A 20,822-nucleotide genomic window follows, 5' to 3' on the forward strand; every position below is an offset into this window, starting at 1 on the left:
GTTTCTTTAAAAGTGATATCTGATGACAGCGGAGTGACTTGCTCTTTTGGTGATTTAAGCCCAAACTCCCAAAGGTTCAGTCCCTCTCAGTCTTTCTCTCCCTCTCCCTCTCCCCCCTCTCTCTCTCTCTTCCTGTGATATATTGGAATCTTTCCTGACGTCACGACTTTCTAAAATAGACAGAGAAACAGATCGTAAAGAATCTAGAGAGAGAGAGAGAGAGGGAGAAACACAAGGAGCCCAAGCGGAAGCTTTAGTTGATTTTATTTTGTAAAATCTTTCAACCTTGCATCTGCAGTCCGTAGGACTGTTACAAACCCAACGAGAACCACACACAAAAAACCCCTCAGCTTCTGTCTGGTAAGTCGAGGCGTCCTTCCTCAGATGTGAGATAATGCAAGTCTGAGAATTCGTTCCACTTTCCCAAAACCGCCGTGTGTGTGATTTGTAACTCCGATCACCATTTTACTGCTCTTTACATTTCCTCGCACAATCAAATAAGTGATTAGTTCTACGGTTTCACTTTGCTGCGGATCTTGCGTCTGTACAGTTACAGTAAAGGGAAAGGGGGGGAGGGAGTACAGTTTTTTTAAAAGGTGCACTTTTCTTTTAACCACCACCCCATCCCCCAGTGGCAGTTGTCGGTAAGTTCCAGCGGCTCTTTTTGCGTGTTGTTATCATTTTTTAAAAAGAAAGTAACAAAGTTTTGGATATCGGCTTAGCGCCGCTGTAACTTCACAAGTCAAAAACAGCTACACGAGAGTAGCTTTAGGGTCACAGTGCACAGGCCTGCGTGTCTTTTTGCGGCGAAGTGTAAGGTGGGCCTTGTTATTTCAATAGTAACTAAGAACTTTTACCGTCTTCGGAGTCGGCTGCGTGTTATGCTTTGGTAAAGAGAATGGTAACTTTGCAAGGTGCATTTTGCTGGTTTGTGCGCGATGTCCCGGGATGTACGCTAGTATAATAAAACTATCCATTGCAATGTTCATGATGTTGATTAGTCCTTAAACTATATTTTATCATTTTTAACCATTGCAGTATAGTTTTATCATTTTATTTTTAAATAACTTTATAGGCTGGAATTTTTAATCATTTGGTACATGAACTTCATTCTCACCTGAATTCAGTTTAGCGTTTTGAATCCGGCAAATCACTATCGTTTAATACGATGAAACGCCAATAAATCCAGTAGGCAGCCCCTGATTGAAATGTTATTTGCAACAATGCTTGCACATAACTGGGCAGCGAGGCCATTATTTACAATGCCACGAATTCTCTGATATCAGGATCAGAGGTGATGTGGATTTTGCTGCATTCGGAAATATGGAAACATAAAGAATTTAAAAAATATATCATACGCCAGCTTGGCGTCGCACACTGAAGTTTGATTAGATTAAATAATGTGAGAAAGCCGGAATTGGTATTTAATGCAAGGGGAAATGGTGGAAGTTGATGTTTTGCGGGTAATTCCGCTTTATGGCGACTCCGGGTAATTTTTTAATGTACCAACTATTTGACCATAAGGTGCGTATTTCTCAAAGATTTACGAGCGTGAGAGCACACGCTATACTTTAGGTAGGTGCTGTTGTGTTAGTGGTTCAGAATCCTCAGTTCTGTAGCCTTATTCTTTGGACTTTAAGAAAGATTAAAGAAAAAGGAGAACGGGGGATATAAAACGGAAAGTAACATTTGTTCTGGTCTGCAGACAATGACATCTGAAGTAACACTTAATTTTTAAAGTAATTGGGAAGTATATGTACATAGTTACATTTTATTCAAAGTGAATTCAATTCTGCCACTTAAAATTTTGGTTACACTAATTGAGTCATGGCATTACCATATGCCTAAATTGTTTTTATTATTTTATCAAATTGTGTTTAGTATGTAATATAGTTTATGCAGACAATGCGGAAATTATTGAAATTACTCGGGCACAAAATGATACAGTAATTATTGAAGTTGGAATTAACTTGTTGAAAACCAAAAATAATTACGGAGAAAAACGTGGAATTTTACTGGAAATATATCGGAAGTCAGGTGTTACCTTTCATTTTGGTGATCTTGTCTTATTATTTGGCAAATTATTCCTACTCTCGAGCGTAGCAAACCCAGCACTGTTGCAATGGAGATAGTTTAGTTCCAGATAGATTTGAAAAGCAGCAAAAAAAAACGATTACCATGATGATGACATGCAAATTTCCTAAAATTATCATAAGCAAACATTTGAAGCCTGGACTAATAAAATCCCATCTGTGTTACTTCATATCGAGTTAGTCCACCGCTCTGATAATGAATTTTGTAATATCCCACCGACAGACATCTCAATCAGACACTAATCCTGTGATTTTACAGCGGAATCACTAAATATCCAGCAGGCAAACTGTCGCACTTTGGCACTTGTGGCCGTGCCTGCGCCTATAGTTTAGAAAACAAGAAACAGATTAAATCGTGTGAAATCGCTCGGATTTGGGATGAGATTGATCACGGGACACCGTCTGCCAAGAACCCGAGTTTCTTGTTAAAAGTGCTGCAAAATCGCTGTTCTCTGGTACATTTTAAGTCCAGCTCAAATGAAGCATAGATCAGCAACATCATTTCACAATGCAAAATGATAGATTACTATATTTGAATTAAGATCAGCTCTTCAAATCGTATTTCCGATATATTAATAACAATGTAACTTATTAAAACTACATTTGATGGCTTTCTAATTTTGATCAAATGCATAATTAGTCATGTGCAAAACAAATTGAACAAAGGACGCTGTATATTTATAACATGATACATTTTAATTTGTGAATTTAAACAACTGCGTTCTTTATAAGCTAAAAGCTAACCGCTGATAAAATAGCAAATGTAAATGCTACACTACAAAGTATCTGTTGTTGTGGGTTTCTGTTCGTAGTTCTGAACATAATGCTTATTAGTTTTCACTTTTTTTTAGCCCAGGTTGTCCCTTTCCATATTTTGGCATTGCATTTTCTTATTGCTGTAATTATAAATGTTATAACAATGTTTGCCTCCATGTCTAACGGTGATACGTTGGATCTGACAGTAAATCGTGTGTAATTCTCTCTGTAGATCAACCATTGACCGGCGGTATTATGGATTCCAACTGCCGCAAGCATGTACCGTCTTGCGTCGAATTATGTGAGTAAAGACGATTTTTCTTAAAATATAGGTCGGTTAGTACTTGTGCCGAAATTTTAACTTATGTATAATTGACCCGTATTGAAGCTGAATTAGACATAATTGATTACGGTGTTAAGCCACTGGAGCTTATTTCTCCAAGATGCACCGTCTAATACCAACATCCACAGAGGATATTTCACTTTGTGTATGACCGTCTAAAATGACATTTTGAAGCAAATATCAGCCCTAAGCAATAACTTAATTTTTTTCCAAGCAACAGCAGAAATAAACATCGTTGCAATGCTTAATGAGAGCAAGATGGAAAGAAATATTAATGCAGACGTAAAATTATAAATGTTAACAATTAAAAAAGAAGTAAAAACATCTATACTTTTGGAATAATTGCCGACAAGATGTTTTAAAGTATATAACAATTGTAATTCTAAAATTCTGCACACACCAAGATGTTAAACAGTGTTGTGGATGACGCATGTTGATGATGTCATGGCTGACATTAATTAAGTAGATACCAAAGGAGAGAGCTGGGGCTCGATATGCCATAAGGATCGTTTAATTAACTCCAGTATTGGAAAGTGAATACACATTCATTTCTTTTGCTTTTTGTGAGCTTGCAAATGCAGTGCTTGTGGAAGGGAGTCTATAGACTCACATACAAGATCAGGTAATAACAACTGCGAGTTTGTGCTCTCTTCAGAAGATTGGTCCCAGTAATCTGGGACAGTGAAATCTTTTCAGTACTCCAAAAAGGGGAACCGAATAAAATGCAGACACGCCAGAATACATTTCATTCCATAAGATAAGAAAAGGGGAAACTACTTCTAAAACAAACATGTTTTGTTACATTATCATGGACCCATAAGAATAATTCGACAAAAATGTTTGCTTTTTAAAAAATGTATTGTAAAAAGCCTATAAGGAAAAAACTATCAGAATCAAAGATTATAAAATAGTTTAAACACACAATTGTCCATCTCTTTAAAGTTGCCAGTGTACTTTTTTATCCTACGTTGTTGCCGCCTACCCAAAAAGTTAGCCAGAATCTAATATCTGTAATAGCCTTGCTGCTGGTATTACAAATGCATTTTATTAGGACTATTTAGCGTGATTCAGACGATTTCTGATCGTTTTTAAGACGTAAAACATGAAGATCTGATAAGGGACGTTTGTGAGAGTATGTATAAGTGATGAGAATCAACAGAACAATCTAAACTAAGGATAGTTGGGAATTGTTAAAATTCAGACGGCCTAACAGAATTTCCTATTACGTTATAGTTGCATTTCTTACAATTAGGTCATGTGAGTTTCGTTTCTATGTTTCCCTCTCAGCGTCGCAGCCCTCTGCTGTGGAATGTTTATTTACGAAAGACACAGAAATACGGAAATCTGAATTAAGTTCTTCAACTGAAGTTGGAAACAGCAGAAAAGACAGCAAATTCCTACGGCATCACCTCGACTCGAATGGTAGGCAAAACAAAACTGTCTCCAGTATAAATATAATCTCCGAATATAAAGTCTTGAGATATTTGCATTATCAGGTCTGACGGCTGTGAGATTAATGTTATGCATAATAACATTCACTAAATTAAACCTTACAACAGAATTCCACCACATCCTCTAAACCAAACTTAAAACAATCATTCAAGTAAAATCGTTACTTTAACATTTGTGTTAGAGCGACCCCTGCTGTACAAAAGGCAAAGTGCATCATTCCCAAAGGGGTTCTTTTTGCTATATGAACCTTCCTTTGCTCCACTCCTTACAAATATCAAAACCAAATTCAATAACCACTCCTTTAATTAAAATCTTTTTCAGAAAAATATTTTTCTTTATTCCGGGGTTTATTTGAATAATTTATATTTGACGAAACTGTAAATCCACTTATAAAACAACAGATAACAAAGTATTGAAGATTATCTCTCTATTTGAATCTATAATTTTTTTAGTTTGTTTTTATAAATTCTTGTATATTTTGTCCACGTTAAAAAGGTGCAAATTATCTGTGCAGCTGTAATTTCTGATATTCAAAAATGTACACTTCCATAGGAGTACAAATTAATTATGCTATTTTGGAAAAGTCTTCGATAACCTCATATTTTGAAACAAAGCGCTCGTGTGAAGAAAATTCATCAACATTACAAAAGCCGTTTCCTGTAACATAAGATGGCTTTCTTCACGTTTCACTTAGTGCCTCTTTTATGTGTTGCTGTTTTCCTGATGTGTATTGATAAATGCGGCAACTGGACATTGTTCCGTAATCTGCATAATTAGGTTTAACCTGCGTTATCTTTTCAGTTTAAGGTGTAAAGCGGTGCGAGTTTCTGTTTTCTATTCTATGGTTTTAAATTGAAAGTATTGTTTGTGTTCTGAGCTGTACTTTTTCATTGTCAGCTACCGGAGTATGACCCGCGTCCACTAATTAGTTTGACCTAAACCTGCCAGATCATAATCAGTTTTCTGTTTCCAAACTATCGTTCCATTGGATCTGCGTATCTATAAATACATTTCAAATGCACTTAATTAACAATTTTACAAAAAAATATGAAATTACATAAGCAGTCAATGTTAAACTAAAATGGAATGAAAAGCCAATTTGCTGTACTATTGTGCAGCATTAATTTCAACTGCTAATTTCGGGTGCATATATTTTAACATGTTAACCTGTGCTTTCAATTTGACCATACACAAAAGTTTACGTTTGAGGGTACTTTTCATTCTCCAACATATTTAATGATATAACTATATGTGTGTCTACGGATGTGGTGTATGTCGAAATGTTTTTATTTTAGTGCGTTATTGTGTTCCCCTTTACTCCCACGTTATTTTATACATATAAATAATTGCACGCTAAAATGAAGAACTCGTTTATTATTGAACTTACTATTACTATTCAGGTGGTCCGATACAATTTAAATGATCATGTAGATTATATTGGGGATGCCAAGTAATGTCTGGGAACCCATATGTTGTATGTTGTAATACTTATAACCTGCATACCCGTGCAAAATAATGCTGAATGTAAAATAATAATAGCCTTATGAATTGCGAACAATATGAGATACTTTGTTTTGCTGAAGATACAATCATGCTGCAATTTATATTCTAACTCTTTTTAAAATATTTATTTGTTTACTTCGGCAATCCTTTAATCTGGAGTAGCATTTTGTATAATATAGTGTATAAAATGTTATTAAATAGTGTTGATTGTGAGAGTCTTTTGACTAGGATTCTGGGACTATGTTTCACATGAAGTGTGAGCTAGTGCTGGGGACTAGAGGGGTTCGTATTATACTGCTAATTCTCCGTGTGACAGAGAGAGAGAGAGGAGAGAGCGAGGAGAGTGAGAGAAGGGGGGAGAGAACTAGAATTTTTTCAAATATCAATGAAAGTTTATTTTCCTTATAAGGTCTGTTTACTGTCGAACTGTTTTGTACAGTCTGTGTAATATATGCAGCAGTTGTTAGATTGACTCGAGGGAAAACTAAATGTATAATGAAAGCTTATTCGTGAGTAGGAATATACTAATGGAACAATTTGATGTCTTCTTAATCCTTTGTAAAAAGCTTTGTCGTCTTCCTAATATTGACTGAATGGGTAATTAATGGCTCTTCATCTTGGAGAATATCCAGTAATCCAACATAGGAAAAAGACAACAAACCCAAGGTATAAGACAACAAAACAAACACAAATCTACCCAAACAGCGCCAATTCATCCACTTAACAGACTACAAGTTCTGGAAGTAATCTTCTAATGTATATGTGCAAATACAACCAAAACCAGAGACCATGGCACAAAACTACAAACATTATAATTCCATAGTTAAAACGCCTTGTAATAAACGTATAGTTGATGGATCAGAAATGCATTTTAATTTATTTTTTTATTCTACGACTTTTATTTGAGAAGTTTTTGATCCTTTCTATGTGTCAGTATAAATAGAAATGCATATTTTGGATTCTGTTCTTCAATCATATTTTGCTCATGAAGTATTCAGACACTGATCTCCCATCTTCCCTTGAGTTCTCTATTATAAAAATGTTAAAACTACTAAATGACCCAACAGAAAAATAAATCTTTCGTATTTTAGTACCATTGTATTTTGTAGTAATGTGCACAATTATGTAAAGCTGCCATATGTACCTTCATGCGTAAAATAGACATACATAGATACATACATGCATATAAAGTAACTCCGGGTGCCAAAGTACAATGTGAAAATCAAAGAAGATGTTACAACTGGCATTTGCGTTGGCATGCGTTCAGAAAGACCTCATGGAAAGGATATAAACTGGCTGTGTTTATAGATACAGAGGGAGCGAAAGAAACGAGGTGGTTCACTTTAGATGGACTCCTTCCAGGTGCAATCTTCAAGAGTAATCATTAGATTTTCTCAAATTGTACAACAAAAAAAATCAGAAAACCTAACACACACCAAAGCAATTTGTGTTCGATATAGCCATCTTGTGCTGTCAAACACATGGTCAAGTGTAGAAGCCAATCTTCGATGCTGGTCACAATTGTGTTCAATAGACCCCATCTATAATTCTCTCTCGATCACAAACACATACACAACACAAAAGGTGTATCATTTTTTTCTGGTTTAGCTGATGTGTATTAATAAATATTTTAAGATTAGAAATAGAATTTTAGTAAATGTTAATGTATTTTAAAAGCATCACATGGCCGGTAATAACACACTAAGCTCTATTATTATAATGTCGGAATTACAAATATTAAAGACATAGTACCTTTTCATACATATTTTGCCCGGCTGTTTGAGGACACGCATTTTTAAATGAAAACTCACTGAGCGTTATCTTCTTACCCGTGGAAAATTAATAAGGTTGTTTTGTCAGCTGACAACCTTTTTAAATATTATTTCACCAGGGAAATCAAAGCTTCGGCTCAGATTATAGGTCGGTATTTTTTGGATTTATGTGATTTACGGTAACCATGGCAACTAATGCTGAATGTTAGCTCCCCAATTCTCCGCCACAAAAACCCGCAGACCTTTAATCAAACGAATGGGTGCGGGCTTTTACCGTCCATCTCAGTAGCACATGCACAATCCGTGGGACGCTCATGTTTGCCTGTTGATGAAGGGGGAGATGAAAGCGAACAGGTAAACAGTGAAGTTCAGGTTGAAAAACATTTTTAATTGTGGTAACAGTTTTTATGGCAGCAATAATCCCCATTAGTTTCAATTGCACCCTTTACTAAGGACATCTCGCAACCCATTCCAATCTGTAGTACAAAAGGGCTTCTTTTTAAAAAAATAAAAATTTGAAACGTACACAAATCCTAACCGTCCTTGACAAATAAGCGAGACTCTAATCCGGGTTGAAAGTAACTGATGTCCTTCAGGCAAAAGGGCTTGACCCAGGAAATTACTGAGGACGCGAAGTAAGTACGAAAGGAGTTGAGGCGCTTCAGTTACTGTTGTGAACTTGTTGGGTTCATCGACTAACATTTAGCTCACAGGTATGAACTGACATGTTCCCGAATTTCACTCGCGTTGGATAAAGCACACGGTTTAGGGGTCACGTATCTCCATATAGCTAAACCTTCAACGGCGCCGCACGACTAAATATGGGAACCTCACGTTAATGTGCATCTAAAAGGGTATAAGTTTGCATGGGATTGGAGTCTATGGTGATACCAAATGGTTTGAATTAAGCACTTGGAATCTTTAAAGTTTAATAGATGTCTGCAGCACTGTAAATGTTTGCCTGTTTTCAATGTGTAAATGGTATTCACATGTTTTAAATACATACTGGTTTCGGTAGAAATTCAATGTTAATATTAAGTGCCGTCATAACCCCATAGATGTGATGGCAAGGACAGCCTATAGATTGATTGAATTTCCAAACATGACCGAACACGCTCGCCATCTTAAAGTTTCAGTATCAACTTGCTGATTGTTTTTTCGAAAAACTATTTTCTTGAAATTTATCTATTAAAACCGAGCCTACTGATCGTTCCATCGACGTTCATTTTAGACGCTTGTAAGGTTAATACGTGTATTAGCACATCCAAGTTCTATCGCTAAATGTAACGGCAGTGGAAACGGCCGAAAACACTTAATGGAAGTTAGAGCATAATGAAGATAAAATCGCACTGTTGTCTGTTCAGCTGTTTTATTGGTAACCAGTAATTCGATTGATTAATGCGATTGAGAAAGCTGACATGTAATTCTTCTTTAAATGATGCGATGTTGTGATTTGAGCTAATACATTCTACTCTGTCCAAAGTCAGTCCATTAAAAAGAAAGGCGGAAATGCAAACCTCCAAATTCATGACGCGTCAAAGAAATGATAACGGCCCTTACATTGAAATGAATATCCCTTCTTGATCTTGTAATGAACTGAAATAGAGTTTGCAGTGTATAACAAAGAATGGCGGCCGCAAAGTTTCTTCATAACGCGTTTCACACAAATAAACAAAAAAATATTTGAGTTTAGATCTTCATCCTCGCGTCAAAGGTGGAATAAAATTGAGAATTCGACAACACCCACCGATCAATAAATCAATAAAATCACCAAACTTCTTATATTTTTTTATTAAGTTTGATTTCCTTCATTCAACCACTCTCAAACTCACGCTTAATTTTATTACGCTTAATAATCGTAGACACTTGAATTCAAGAGGATAGAGAGAATCCGAGGTTAACATGGTAAAGAAGTCCCTAGCCAGGTTTGTAGAAAGGGTCGCGGCGTGAGGACTGGTTGATTTCCTTCTAGGTCACATTCAGCACCCGAGAAAGGAAATATTTACTTTACGTCAGTACTTTATGATCATTTGGGAATTAGAAGAAATTCAATAAGAAAACTGTCAGAACCCGTTTAGAGCCTATTTAAAAGACTTAAGCAAATTAGAGTCTTATCAGATTAAAAACCACTACAAATTTAAGAGCGTTCTCTCCATCATAACTCGCGCGGTTCTGCGGGGGAGAATCTTTGCCAAATCTCAGGGATAGACAGTCTTTTAAAGCAGCTAATGAGCAGAATACCGATTAATGAAAGGATTTTAGACAGGAGGAGAATGCAAATATTTATTGCTGTTTTTTCTGTATTTTATGCAGCCTTTAGTGAAATGGTAAACACGGAGATTGAGATACTGAAAGCGGGAAGTGTCAGAGCCCCCGTGTCACTACAAATCCTTCCTTATTAGCCTCGTCACCGGTATTCACTAGTCAGGTTAATCAGGCAAAGAGCTTTCCGACTTTATATTTTACAGCTGGGCGCAAACCTGTTTTGCTTATTGAATCAAACGTGTGTGAAGAACTACCACTGGACCAAATCGATCAGAAGATGACGCCTTTATACTTGTTTTGTTCGCAGCTCTTGTCGCCTCAAATTTAAGATAATAATAACAACCAGCATTGTTGGGATCCAAAAATGTTTCGTTTTTTTGCTGGAGAATTCAAATCAAAGGTTATATCTCCGTGTGTTTAAAATCACCAGAATGAAAGATATTTTAAAACGTGTCATATTACGAACATAATAAAAACTACACTTTATATTAATTTTATTTCGTGGTTGTTTTACAACTTAAACTGTTTTGTGTTTTTTTAAAGGTATACAATAATAATTATACATTATTTTCGTGCATTCGGCACTTCCACATGCGGATAAATAATTTCACACCTCCATATTTAGCATTCACTTTCTTTAGAGCCTGTTGTAAATGTTATTTGAATTGTAAAAATGGCAAATTAGAAATAAAAGAGAATGCTGGAGATCTGAAATACAAACCGAAAATGCAGCAAATACATAACAGGCTGGTCAGCATCCGAATGAGAAATTTTATCAAGGGTTACACAAGAGACGTTAACCTATCTTTGTCCTTCAGATATTAACCAACCTGCTGTGCATTTCCAATATTCTTGTTACTTATAAACAATACGTAACCACTTAATCTGACTCGTTACGCACTAAATCACGTTCGTTATCAAGAATAATAGCACTGCTTAAAGCTTATCCTTTGAATTAATATTGCCCTTGTATGACAGCTCATGCATGGAATCCAGCTATTATCTTGTAACTTCAATGCAAACTACGGAGACACAATAATCTGAATATATTTCGTTTATTTTTCCTTTGCGAATTATTATTATCATTGACTCACAATGAAGATATAACGGTGTGATGTGAATCCAGAAATTAAGGATTGCAATTGCAACTGCAAAAAATATAGTTGTAGTTTTGTTTTATTAATAATGTCAATATTAATAACTTACATCAAGAAAACACCTAAATACTGGATGTCTTCCAAGTAAAAGGCAAATTACTACATATTCCAAAGAGATGTCTATTTTTCCAAATTAGTGAATTCTCAAGGATTTTTAAAATCCTTATTGATGTTGTCAATCTATGTTATGCTGCACACTAAACATAAATCGATACATTGGCAAGTTACTGAAACGGTAATAGGGCGATCGAAAAGAATAGCTTCCCCTCCGCCTTACATCATACTATTTTGTTTGATTCAATCAAGTTCCCAACAAGTACTTTGCCCGCCAGGGAGAGTGAACAAAGTTTACCTGTTTTGTTGGCATGGACAATATTTAAGGTGTGGGGTGAATTAACCAACTTGCACCGAACACTTTTTTTAAAAGCACAAAAGTGATCGAAGCACGGTTAAATGTAAAGTATCTAATACGCACCTTTCGAATAAAAATAAATAATATTGGTGCTTAAAATATGTAGCCATCGGAAATGAATGTTACCTTAACCTGTTATTGTTGACTGGCGTGCTTTCAGCTTAGAAAACCAAACTAGATTCAGTGACACTCAAAATCAGTTGTGCAATCAATAATAAGTTAAATAGCAGCATTTTGGGGATTTAAGTCACAATAAAAATGTGCATTGTTTTTGTTTTATTGCTGTAAATCACAAATAAGCTGTTTTACCCGCGTCGTTTGCTGTCAGTGAGTGAAAGGCATCTCTCAGGATGCATTATGGGCGCTGACACTAACCATCTCCCTCACGCGCTGGTGACGTTACAGACGCAGGAGGGGGGGGAGGGGGGCACCGTCCCTCGCGGCATTGATTGGTCCGGTGACGTACAGACATTCGGTTGGGGGCCCGCCCCCTCGCTCTTTTCACGGGCCGGAAAGCCACGTCAATCAGTGTGAGTGACAGGGAGAAGGCGGAGGCCAGTGGGGAGGAGGAACAGTGGAGGTTATCAGAAGCGGCTCCGCTCTTAAAGCCACTGGCGAACAGGGAGCGCGTTTGCGGCAGGAGCAGCGGTAGCCTGAGGATCCTTATCTGCAGTTACCTGTCCCTGTCACTCGGACACACACACACACACACACAGTGTCAGCCCGGAATAATTCATTCATTGTAACCCCACTGCTTCTTCTCCTCCTCTGACACACTTTTAATTCTGCACCGGCTTTAATGAAGACAGCAGCTCGAAAGCGCATTTAAAAGAAGAGCTGTGCAACTATTTACTGGAGGTTTGTGCACTGCAGCTTCTGGATCACCCCACCCCCAGATCATTGCATTCCCCTTTGGACTGTTTTCTTGTGTATGTAAGGTGGGCTGCGAGGAAATTTAATCCTCTTTGGAAACGTCGCCCGGCTGCTTGTATTTGTTTATAGATGAACAGTGCAAAAGATCCGTTGAATTTGGACCACCTTAGAAACAGCAGCAGCGGCAATAAACTGGTGCGGGATCAGACAGCTTTAGCCATGGCTTCGGGTTTGCAACCAGTACGAACAAGCGAGCCCAAGCACCGGCTCGAGGTTCACACTTTATCGGACACCTCCAGCCCTGAAACGGGAGGTAAGGCCTTTTCCATCCACATAACACCGCATTGATTTCACTCCCGTCGGACATTGTGCCACTTCCTTATTTTATGGCATAACTTTATTGCGATTCAGAAAAAAAAAATGCAATGCGTTTTGGCATCAGCAATCATTTTATTAGTCATTTTGTTCGAGATGAAATGTTCAATTCTACACATCAAAGGCTTGTATTGTTTCTGATTTGTATCTCTATGGATGTGTGCAATTAAATGTTATATGAAATATTGTTTACTATATATTAAATACGAATAGTGATATTAAATATTAATTTAATTATTTCAGTTTAAAATGGGTCTGTTCATACTTTCATTCGCATGTGTAAGGAAAGATGTTTTACATTTGCCAATGAAGTGAACAGCTTGTTTTTATTTTATTGACCCTGAAAAAGTACGCTATTGCCTGGGTATAAATCAGACACTGAAATAAATTGTACCTGTCAGTTTTGTTTCTTTGCCGCAACAATCCTTGCATAGCTCTACGAATGTGCAACTGGAATCTATTAAATAACGCGCAAAACTAAACTTTCGTCGTTTACAGGTTAAACAAAATGTATTTAATTTAACCCTTTCATCGTGAGTTGCTACAATTTAAATTCGCAATATCGTTGGTCGTTCTGTACACAAAAGTACCGTTGAGATGTCGAATATATAGTTCATTGTTTTTCTTTGGCACTTCCCTTTCTCAGGTGTGTAAGCTCACTATTTGTTTAATGCCCAAGCAAACCAATTGGAAAATCACTGCTCATTGTATCATTTTTTTTTGTCCTCAGAAAAAGATAAAATTCAACAAAGCAAAAATGATGACACGAATACAGACGACCCGTCAAAGAAAAAGAGACAAAGGCGCCAGAGAACTCATTTCACCAGTCAACAGCTACAAGAACTGGAGGCAACTTTTCAGAGAAATCGCTACCCAGACATGTCTACGAGAGAAGAGATTGCAGTTTGGACCAATTTAACTGAAGCTAGAGTTCGGGTATGTTAATCTTGAGTGCTTTCCCATTCCATCCCTTTTCCTATTAGCAAGAAATTTACTGATTGCGCCGTCAGTAATTTTTGAAAACCTGATCTGCATCAGACTACATACTACAACATTAAATATCAGGACATAATCATTAATGCAATTGTAGGATTGATAATTTGCTTGGAATTATTAAGCGAGATAAACTGTACAATGGCTTGTCCCGTTCACATATTCCTAGCATCTCTTAATAGCATCTATAAATAAAGGAAGATAAGTAAAGTTTGGACCATATCCTGTAATATTGCCCAATTTTAAAAGTCCATCTATATGTTGTTCTTCCTAAATTGAAGTGCAATACTGATTTCACACTGGATTACAGTACCACTTGCTAAATACAGTTTAACGTTAGTTTGCCAATGTAGAACACCAGTTGTGTAAACAATGCCGTGTAACAGGCCATTGTGATATTTGTCTGAGCTCAGATCCCAATACACAAATGTCACTGCGTGCTGAGAAGGAGACGTCTCCCTGTGTTGAATGTGGATTCCGAGAATTGGGAAAAAAGAGGATTTTCCTTATGGTTGACATGGTTCATTAGGCTTCACTTAGCGCTTCCAACAACTTTCTAGTTATCTATCTATCTATCTATCTAGATAGAAAGTTTAATATATAGGAAGTGTACATATATGGAAAGTTGTCAGTTGGTGCAAAGTATCTCAACCATTTACGATTCGCACCTCCATAGAAATCCGTAAAATTCGCGTGTCGGCGGCGGATCTTTATTAACGAAGTGAAATCGGTATTCATGTTTGTGTGATTGTGAAACAGGTTATATATTGCGCAATCCAGTTGGTTATCTGGTTATTGTAAAAACAATCGAAACAAGCCATATTGCATGTTTGTAAATAACGTAGTGAACTACAGACTAACTCTTTCCAATACATTTCGACCTGTGCATTTTTTGTCTTATTTACATCTTCTTGGAAAAGCACATCACTGAAGGGTAATGTGTTTTCCATTAGTCCTGTGTTTCCGAACGCATTAATGCATCCTTCAACACATAGCGAATGGAATTTTAGTTATTGCTTTCACACTGTACTTTCTGTTCTTACTATGCTATGCCTGAATTATTAATTTACTAAACCTTCCAGATGGCAAACAATATGAAAAGCAGCAGGGCTTTGGATCACAGCATTCGCAATTGATACTTGTCGCAATCACAGAGTTTATCCATATTCGTTATTCGTGCAGTTATTTGGGCTATTGGCTATATTTTGGATTAATATGTTGTGTTACTCTGGTTAATTGAAAAACGACATAGTTAATTTATCTTCACACGTATTCATTGTGTTTTTCTCTCACACGGAAACAGCATCAAAAATAAAGTAGGCTAAATGACAAGTTTCCCAATAATGATTTGTAACGTTTTCGCCATCTTTCTGGATTCTTTGTGTTTCCGGATAGCCTGTTGATATTTGTTAATAAACCTCTTGGTTATATTTATGCTTTTTAATTATATGTCTGAAACAAATGTTAAGTGGTTGTCTGAAGATTTTGTTGAAGAACATCATACTAAAGTCGCTGATCTCATTTATTTATTCGGAACTTCGGTGATTAAATATTCCATTAAAATTAATGGTATGGTTGATGATTTTGCATTAGTTAGGTTTCCTATTTAAGTACTCAGTAGGTTAGTCTTGTCGTATATTTGTAATAAAGGACCTATTACCTTTTCCCATATCCGTTACACCAAATGTTTGTGACTTCCCTCTATGATTGAAAAACCACAGACCCATTTGACTGATTTATTAGGTCCCAAAAGGACAAGCTATGTTTGCTGGAATAAAATTATGTGTATTTTATCTGTTTTTATTTTAATGCACAGATAGTTTAGATGTGTGCTGATGATTTTTTTCTTTCGTTTACATGTTTCTGAAAACACGACTGTTATTTTCCCTTTAGGTCTGGTTTAAAAACCGCAGGGCCAAGTGGAGGAAGCGGGAGCGCAACCAACAAGCGGAGCTTTGCAAAAGCGGCTTTGGACCTCAGTTTAATGGTCTGATGCAACCCTACGACGACATGTACCCGGGCTACTCCTACAACAATTGGGCAGCTAAAGGCTTGACGTCGGCTTCGCTCTCCACCAAAAGCTTCCCTTTCTTCAACTCTATGAACGTGAATCCTCTGTCCTCTCAGGCTATGTTCTCCGCTCCCAATTCCATCTCATCCATGAGCATGTCATCCAGCATGGTCCCCTCTGCAGTGACCGGGGTGCCAGGCTCCGGCCTCAACAGCCTCAATAACTTGAACAACCTAAGCAATCCGTCTCTAAACTCCGCCGTCCCAGCAGCAACCTGCCCCTATGCTCCGCCAACCCCACCCTACGTCTACAGAGACACTTGCAACTCAAGCTTGGCCAGCCTTAGACTCAAAGCCAAGCAACATTCAAGTTTCGGATACGCCAGTGTTCAAAACCCAGCGTCTAACTTGAGTGCCTGCCAGTATGCTGTAGACAGGCCCGTGTGAGAAATAAGACGAAACTTCTCAGACTGATGGACTCCAAGAAATAATTTAAAATATAATGGGCACTACAGACAAAACCACTGAACTGTGTAGCTAAACCCCACAGAGCCGACTTTCTAATTTAAGGGAAAAGCGCAAGTGTTATTTCCTCCCTTGACACCCCGTTTGCAAATATTTTTCATCAGATAAAGGGACGTTTGATCGTTAAAAGAAATACTCTGATTATTTGACTGGATATCACCTTTATTAATACTATATAAGCTTGTTATTTTTAAGTTCAGCATTGTGATAATAAAAGAAATGTTTGGTGGAACGGATGTGTATATATCGAAATGTCAAATTAATTTTATAAAAGCAATTGTTAGTAATATCACGCCAGTGTTTTTGAAGTTACATAAAAATAAAGCATGTCACGCGGAAGCTTGAAGGATTATTTCCGCTTAAAAGCGAGGGAATGTATATACTAACTGCAACACTTGTATGTTTCTAACACTGTCTATTATTATTATTAATTATTATTATTAAAAGTCTGTGTGGATATCAGTTTTAAGACTAGTACCTCTGGTTGTAAGATTCGGTGATGTTCCGGGAAAAAAAATCATGTACAATTTATCCTGTGTATTAAATTTGCTACGGCAAATTTATTTTCAAGTAAAAAAAGAAATGAAGCATTGTGCTTTCCTGGGACGAAAAATATACCGTAAAACCATGTTGTCTAATTGGATCGTTTTTGTATTGAAGTGTTTAATCCGCAGAAGTATAACTTCTGGAAAATTTTATACGGTACATAACTTTTAAAAAAAGCGTTGTCCACCTACTCCTGACTCCATATGGATCTGACACGAAAAATCAGTGAAACACACTAATCAGCAACAACAATCCATGTATCTAATTACCATCTCTGGAGTGTTTGTGCACCTCAAAACTGATCACAGATATAATACAGATTTCAAGGAACTCGGATATTGTTTTAGCAAACAAAACAATCAAGTGAAAATCAGATTACCCGGGCAACCTTCTGCCCGAGAATATTCTAAGATTTTATCGCATTATTAAACAAATGAAATAAATTAATACATTCCAATATATCGCTGATATAATTTAATGGTAAGTATAGATTATCAACACTGTGAGGTTGGTTTAATTAAACACTGTAAGGATATTACTGAAAGTTACGTTCGGGCTGAACCCCAAACCACTTATGTTCAAAAAGCTTATTTTCAGAATAAGGCTGTTGAAAGTATGCGTACAGGTCGTAGCTAATATTAGATCCAAATTGTTTTTTTCCTCCTTTTTTTGTAACCGATTTTGGGTAAAAGGACATTTTTCAGAATCACTGGTTCAAAGGTCATATTACATTTTCGATGACTTTATTAGGTTTATGTTACCTTATTAAAGGTCAGACAGTTTGTGTTTGGTTATTAATAATGTTGATCTAGCATTCTCCTGTGTGAGGCCTGTTTGCACATTAAATCATACAGGATTATGTCGTGTAGAGTCCATAATGAGAGTGCAAATGAAGATAAATTATACAGTAGTATACCAGTCATATGATCTGATTGGGGAGGGGAACTGCTTTACGAAACATAAAAAGACAATACGAGTCTTGTTAAATAAAGCAGAGATATTTAGAGTAGAAATCTAAGTGCTTTCAATTGACTTCTTAACATCATGCAAGAAAATATGTTATGAAAATTTAAACCATTTTTACAAAATTAAAAGCTTTGTTTCAAAGTTTGCATTAAAACAGCAACCTCCCATAGCTAGATGTGTGAACCTTATGACACCACTTAAGACTGAGATCAAAGGTGATTTTAACGTTTTATAAAAGAATGTATATTAACTCTTAAAAGCACCATGACATGAATGGGAGCTAAGACAACGAGGCTAGATGAAAATACCTTCCAGTTTAGTTTTCATCCAGCACTGAGGCAGACAGTTTTGTGGATTGGGAGATCTTTGCCATTCAAATCCCTGGGGAAGATTATGCAACACTAACTTACTGAAGCGTTAAAAAAAATCAACGTGCGCTTTTATGAGGTGCCCTCAGACATACCAGAAAAGTATTGGGACCGAGGTGCTAACCAAAAGCCGGATTGAACGCTTATCTACCTCAGCTTCGGTCACGTATTAATCATATTATATTTATAAAAAAAGTCAGCAACCAGACTAAAATGGCAGTCAGACGGGAGCTATAAACTACCGAGTTCCAAATCTAAATTGTGCAAGGCTTGTAAAGCGAATTAATAAGGAAAATGATCAAACTTGGCAACAGCTTTCGTCCTACTGGATAAATGGATTTTAAAAAAATAAATCAACCAGATGGATTAGATAAAAGTTAGATGAGAAATGTGGAAAGTTTAGAATATTGTTTCTATTTCTGGCGCCACGTTGTCCTGCCAGTTTACGTCGATCACAGAAACGTGTGCGTTCGAGTCGAGTGGAGCTCGTTGTGGGACTTATGACTTTTTAAGGCTCTCGCTGTAAGTAAATTCAATTACGTTTCCCAAATAATATTTATCATGAAAGATTTGGACATTTTCCTCAAAACCCCGTGTAATTCAGACATATTTTTTATTGCCAATAGCTGTTCTTTCGCGAATACGAAAAATACAAAAAGCCGATGAAACATTTCGGGAACAGTCGCCACCCTTTAATTTCTGGACGCGCTAACAATATGGACAATTTTCGGTTTATTATTAAGTGAATTGTCAAGGTACCGATTACTTCTGTCTGTATAATCTCTAAATGGATTGATTAAAAAGAATCACAAAGCAAAAACAAAATCGATTTTCCCTTTTGATGAACAATGTTTTCAAATCGATCCCCTTTATTTTTTTTCCCAAACCATACACACGATTAGGCGAAGCTGGAAACGGCACCCATTTCATATCTCCTTTATCCTTCGGTATATTTCAAACTGGAAAAATGCAGACATTACACTACCATAATATTTGACTTTTTCTTCCCCCTGCCGTCGCATATATTTGACAAGGTATGCAGCATGTTATTCCGCCATTCTCTCTCTTGCTCGAATCCCCTCGGTTGCAGTGTCGCGTATCACGAAGCGAGTTTTTCTCTTTTGGAGGTGGCTGAATGGCGAGGTGGAAACGCCAACTCTCAAGTGAAGACGATCTCAGTGGGGAACGAACAATGGTGTCTGGGTTCTGGGGACCCAATCCACATCCCAATCCACATCGAGCCGATATGTGTTTTCAGTCCAGTCTGACTTAACACACTGCCGTCAATCTGCTGCGTGCAGCACTAAGCAAACGGCAGAGAGTTTAAGGACAATTACAAACAAAAGTAAGTTTCTTTAATATAGTTTTATTTTAAAATCCGACTTTATCCATTTGACTATTTGGAAATAATATTCAGTAGTGAGGGGAATGTCGTGGATTGGGTTGTTTTTTTCAGTTTATAGTTTCTGCTGAAAAGGTCTCGGTTATGGATTAGATGTGTTGTCACAGAAAGGGACATTGCAACTATTCCACCTGTAGGTAAGGAATTAAAGAATGCCTCCTCCTCTATCAGTCTCTGTATAGGCTGGCATTGTCCGATCCGTTGTGTTTTTTTGGTTAGTCTATTGCAACAGTTACTTTCTATAAATAACAGAAAACCGCCGTGGCATGCAACCCCAGTTTCTTTGCCAATATTGCATTTTCCTGGAAGAGAGAGGTACAGCATTGTATGAACAGGCGTTTTATTTAACCTTCCAGAAATGACCAGATGAATAGTTGTGTCACTATCGCCACCTCGCCTAGTATAGGATAACCTTTAATATTTAGATAAAGGAACAAAGGAGTTCTTTGAAATTGATTATAATAGTCCTCCGAGTGAGCTGAACAGAGCTCAGTAACAATTGACAGTTCGAGTCCGCCACTGTATTATATAGATTCTGGTAATTTTTTTAAAATGTGCTAAAAATATTCACGAGCGTGATTAGAGTCCCGTTCTCCGAATCCAATCTTTATTCTGTTCGACCTATTTGTAAGAATAAAGGATTGGCAAGATATGGAGGGGGTGGGGGGAGGCACGGTTAACAAAGAGGTCAACTTTGTTCTTGGCTCCAAGCTCAGCCAGTGACCTCCCGAAACAACGGAGATTGGTAACATTTGCTAATTAGAAAAATGTGATCCACGCATTTGTTTTTTTAATATTCTTTCCGTAATTCGAATAAGGAAGAGTGTGTTAGTCAGCCGTTCCACTGCTCGACCTTCTCTTCTGAAAAGGTCGACAACCGGACCCAATAGAGAAATAAATAATGCAAAATTGCGGATTCTCACGTATTCGATTGGAATTGTGTGCAAAGTGTAGGTAAGAATGATAATAGATAAAACACGCACACAAAAATATCAGTATCCCAGCGAAAGC

At 37.0% G+C, this 20,822-nt stretch overlaps 1 protein-coding gene across 3 annotated transcripts; it reads left to right on the top strand.

The window, feature by feature from the left end:
- Positions 1 to 230: 230 nt before the first annotated feature.
- Positions 231 to 17,062, top strand: pitx2 (paired-like homeodomain 2). Of its 3 annotated transcripts, none has more exons than XM_068007101.1 (5): positions 231 to 360; positions 3,082 to 3,150; positions 4,480 to 4,614; positions 13,732 to 13,937; positions 15,888 to 17,062. In XM_068007101.1, the coding sequence occupies exons 2-5, from the start codon at positions 3,105 to 3,107 to the stop codon at positions 16,449 to 16,451; spliced, it is 951 nt and encodes a 316-aa protein (XP_067863202.1). In that variant the 5' UTR covers positions 231 to 360; positions 3,082 to 3,104; the 3' UTR covers positions 16,452 to 17,062. The 3 variants fall into 3 exon arrangements, with proteins under 3 accessions (XP_067863202.1, XP_067863212.1, XP_067863192.1); XM_068007111.1 differs by lacking the exon at positions 231 to 360 and adding an exon at positions 741 to 818; XM_068007091.1 differs by lacking the exons at positions 231 to 360; positions 3,082 to 3,150; positions 4,480 to 4,614 and adding an exon at positions 12,379 to 12,939.
- The last annotated feature ends 3,760 nt before the right edge of the window (positions 17,063 to 20,822 follow it).

The sequence above is a fragment of the Heptranchias perlo genome, chromosome 1, assembly GCF_035084215.1.
Source record: "Heptranchias perlo isolate sHepPer1 chromosome 1, sHepPer1.hap1, whole genome shotgun sequence".
In the NCBI taxonomy this organism is placed as follows: domain Eukaryota; kingdom Metazoa; phylum Chordata; class Chondrichthyes; order Hexanchiformes; family Hexanchidae; genus Heptranchias; species Heptranchias perlo.

Bases quoted from the DNA above. Each gene is read 5' to 3' on its own strand.
- pitx2 (XM_068007091.1), top strand. From the start codon at position 12,756: ATGAACAGTGCAAAAGATCCGTTGAATTTGGACCACCTTAGAAACAGC. The intron at 12,940-13,731 runs GTAAGGCCTTTT...TTTTGTCCTCAG, and splicing joins CTCCAGCCCTGAAACGGGAG to AAAAAGATAAAATTCAACAA. The intron at 13,938-15,887 runs GTATGTTAATCT...TTTTCCCTTTAG, and splicing joins TAACTGAAGCTAGAGTTCGG to GTCTGGTTTAAAAACCGCAG.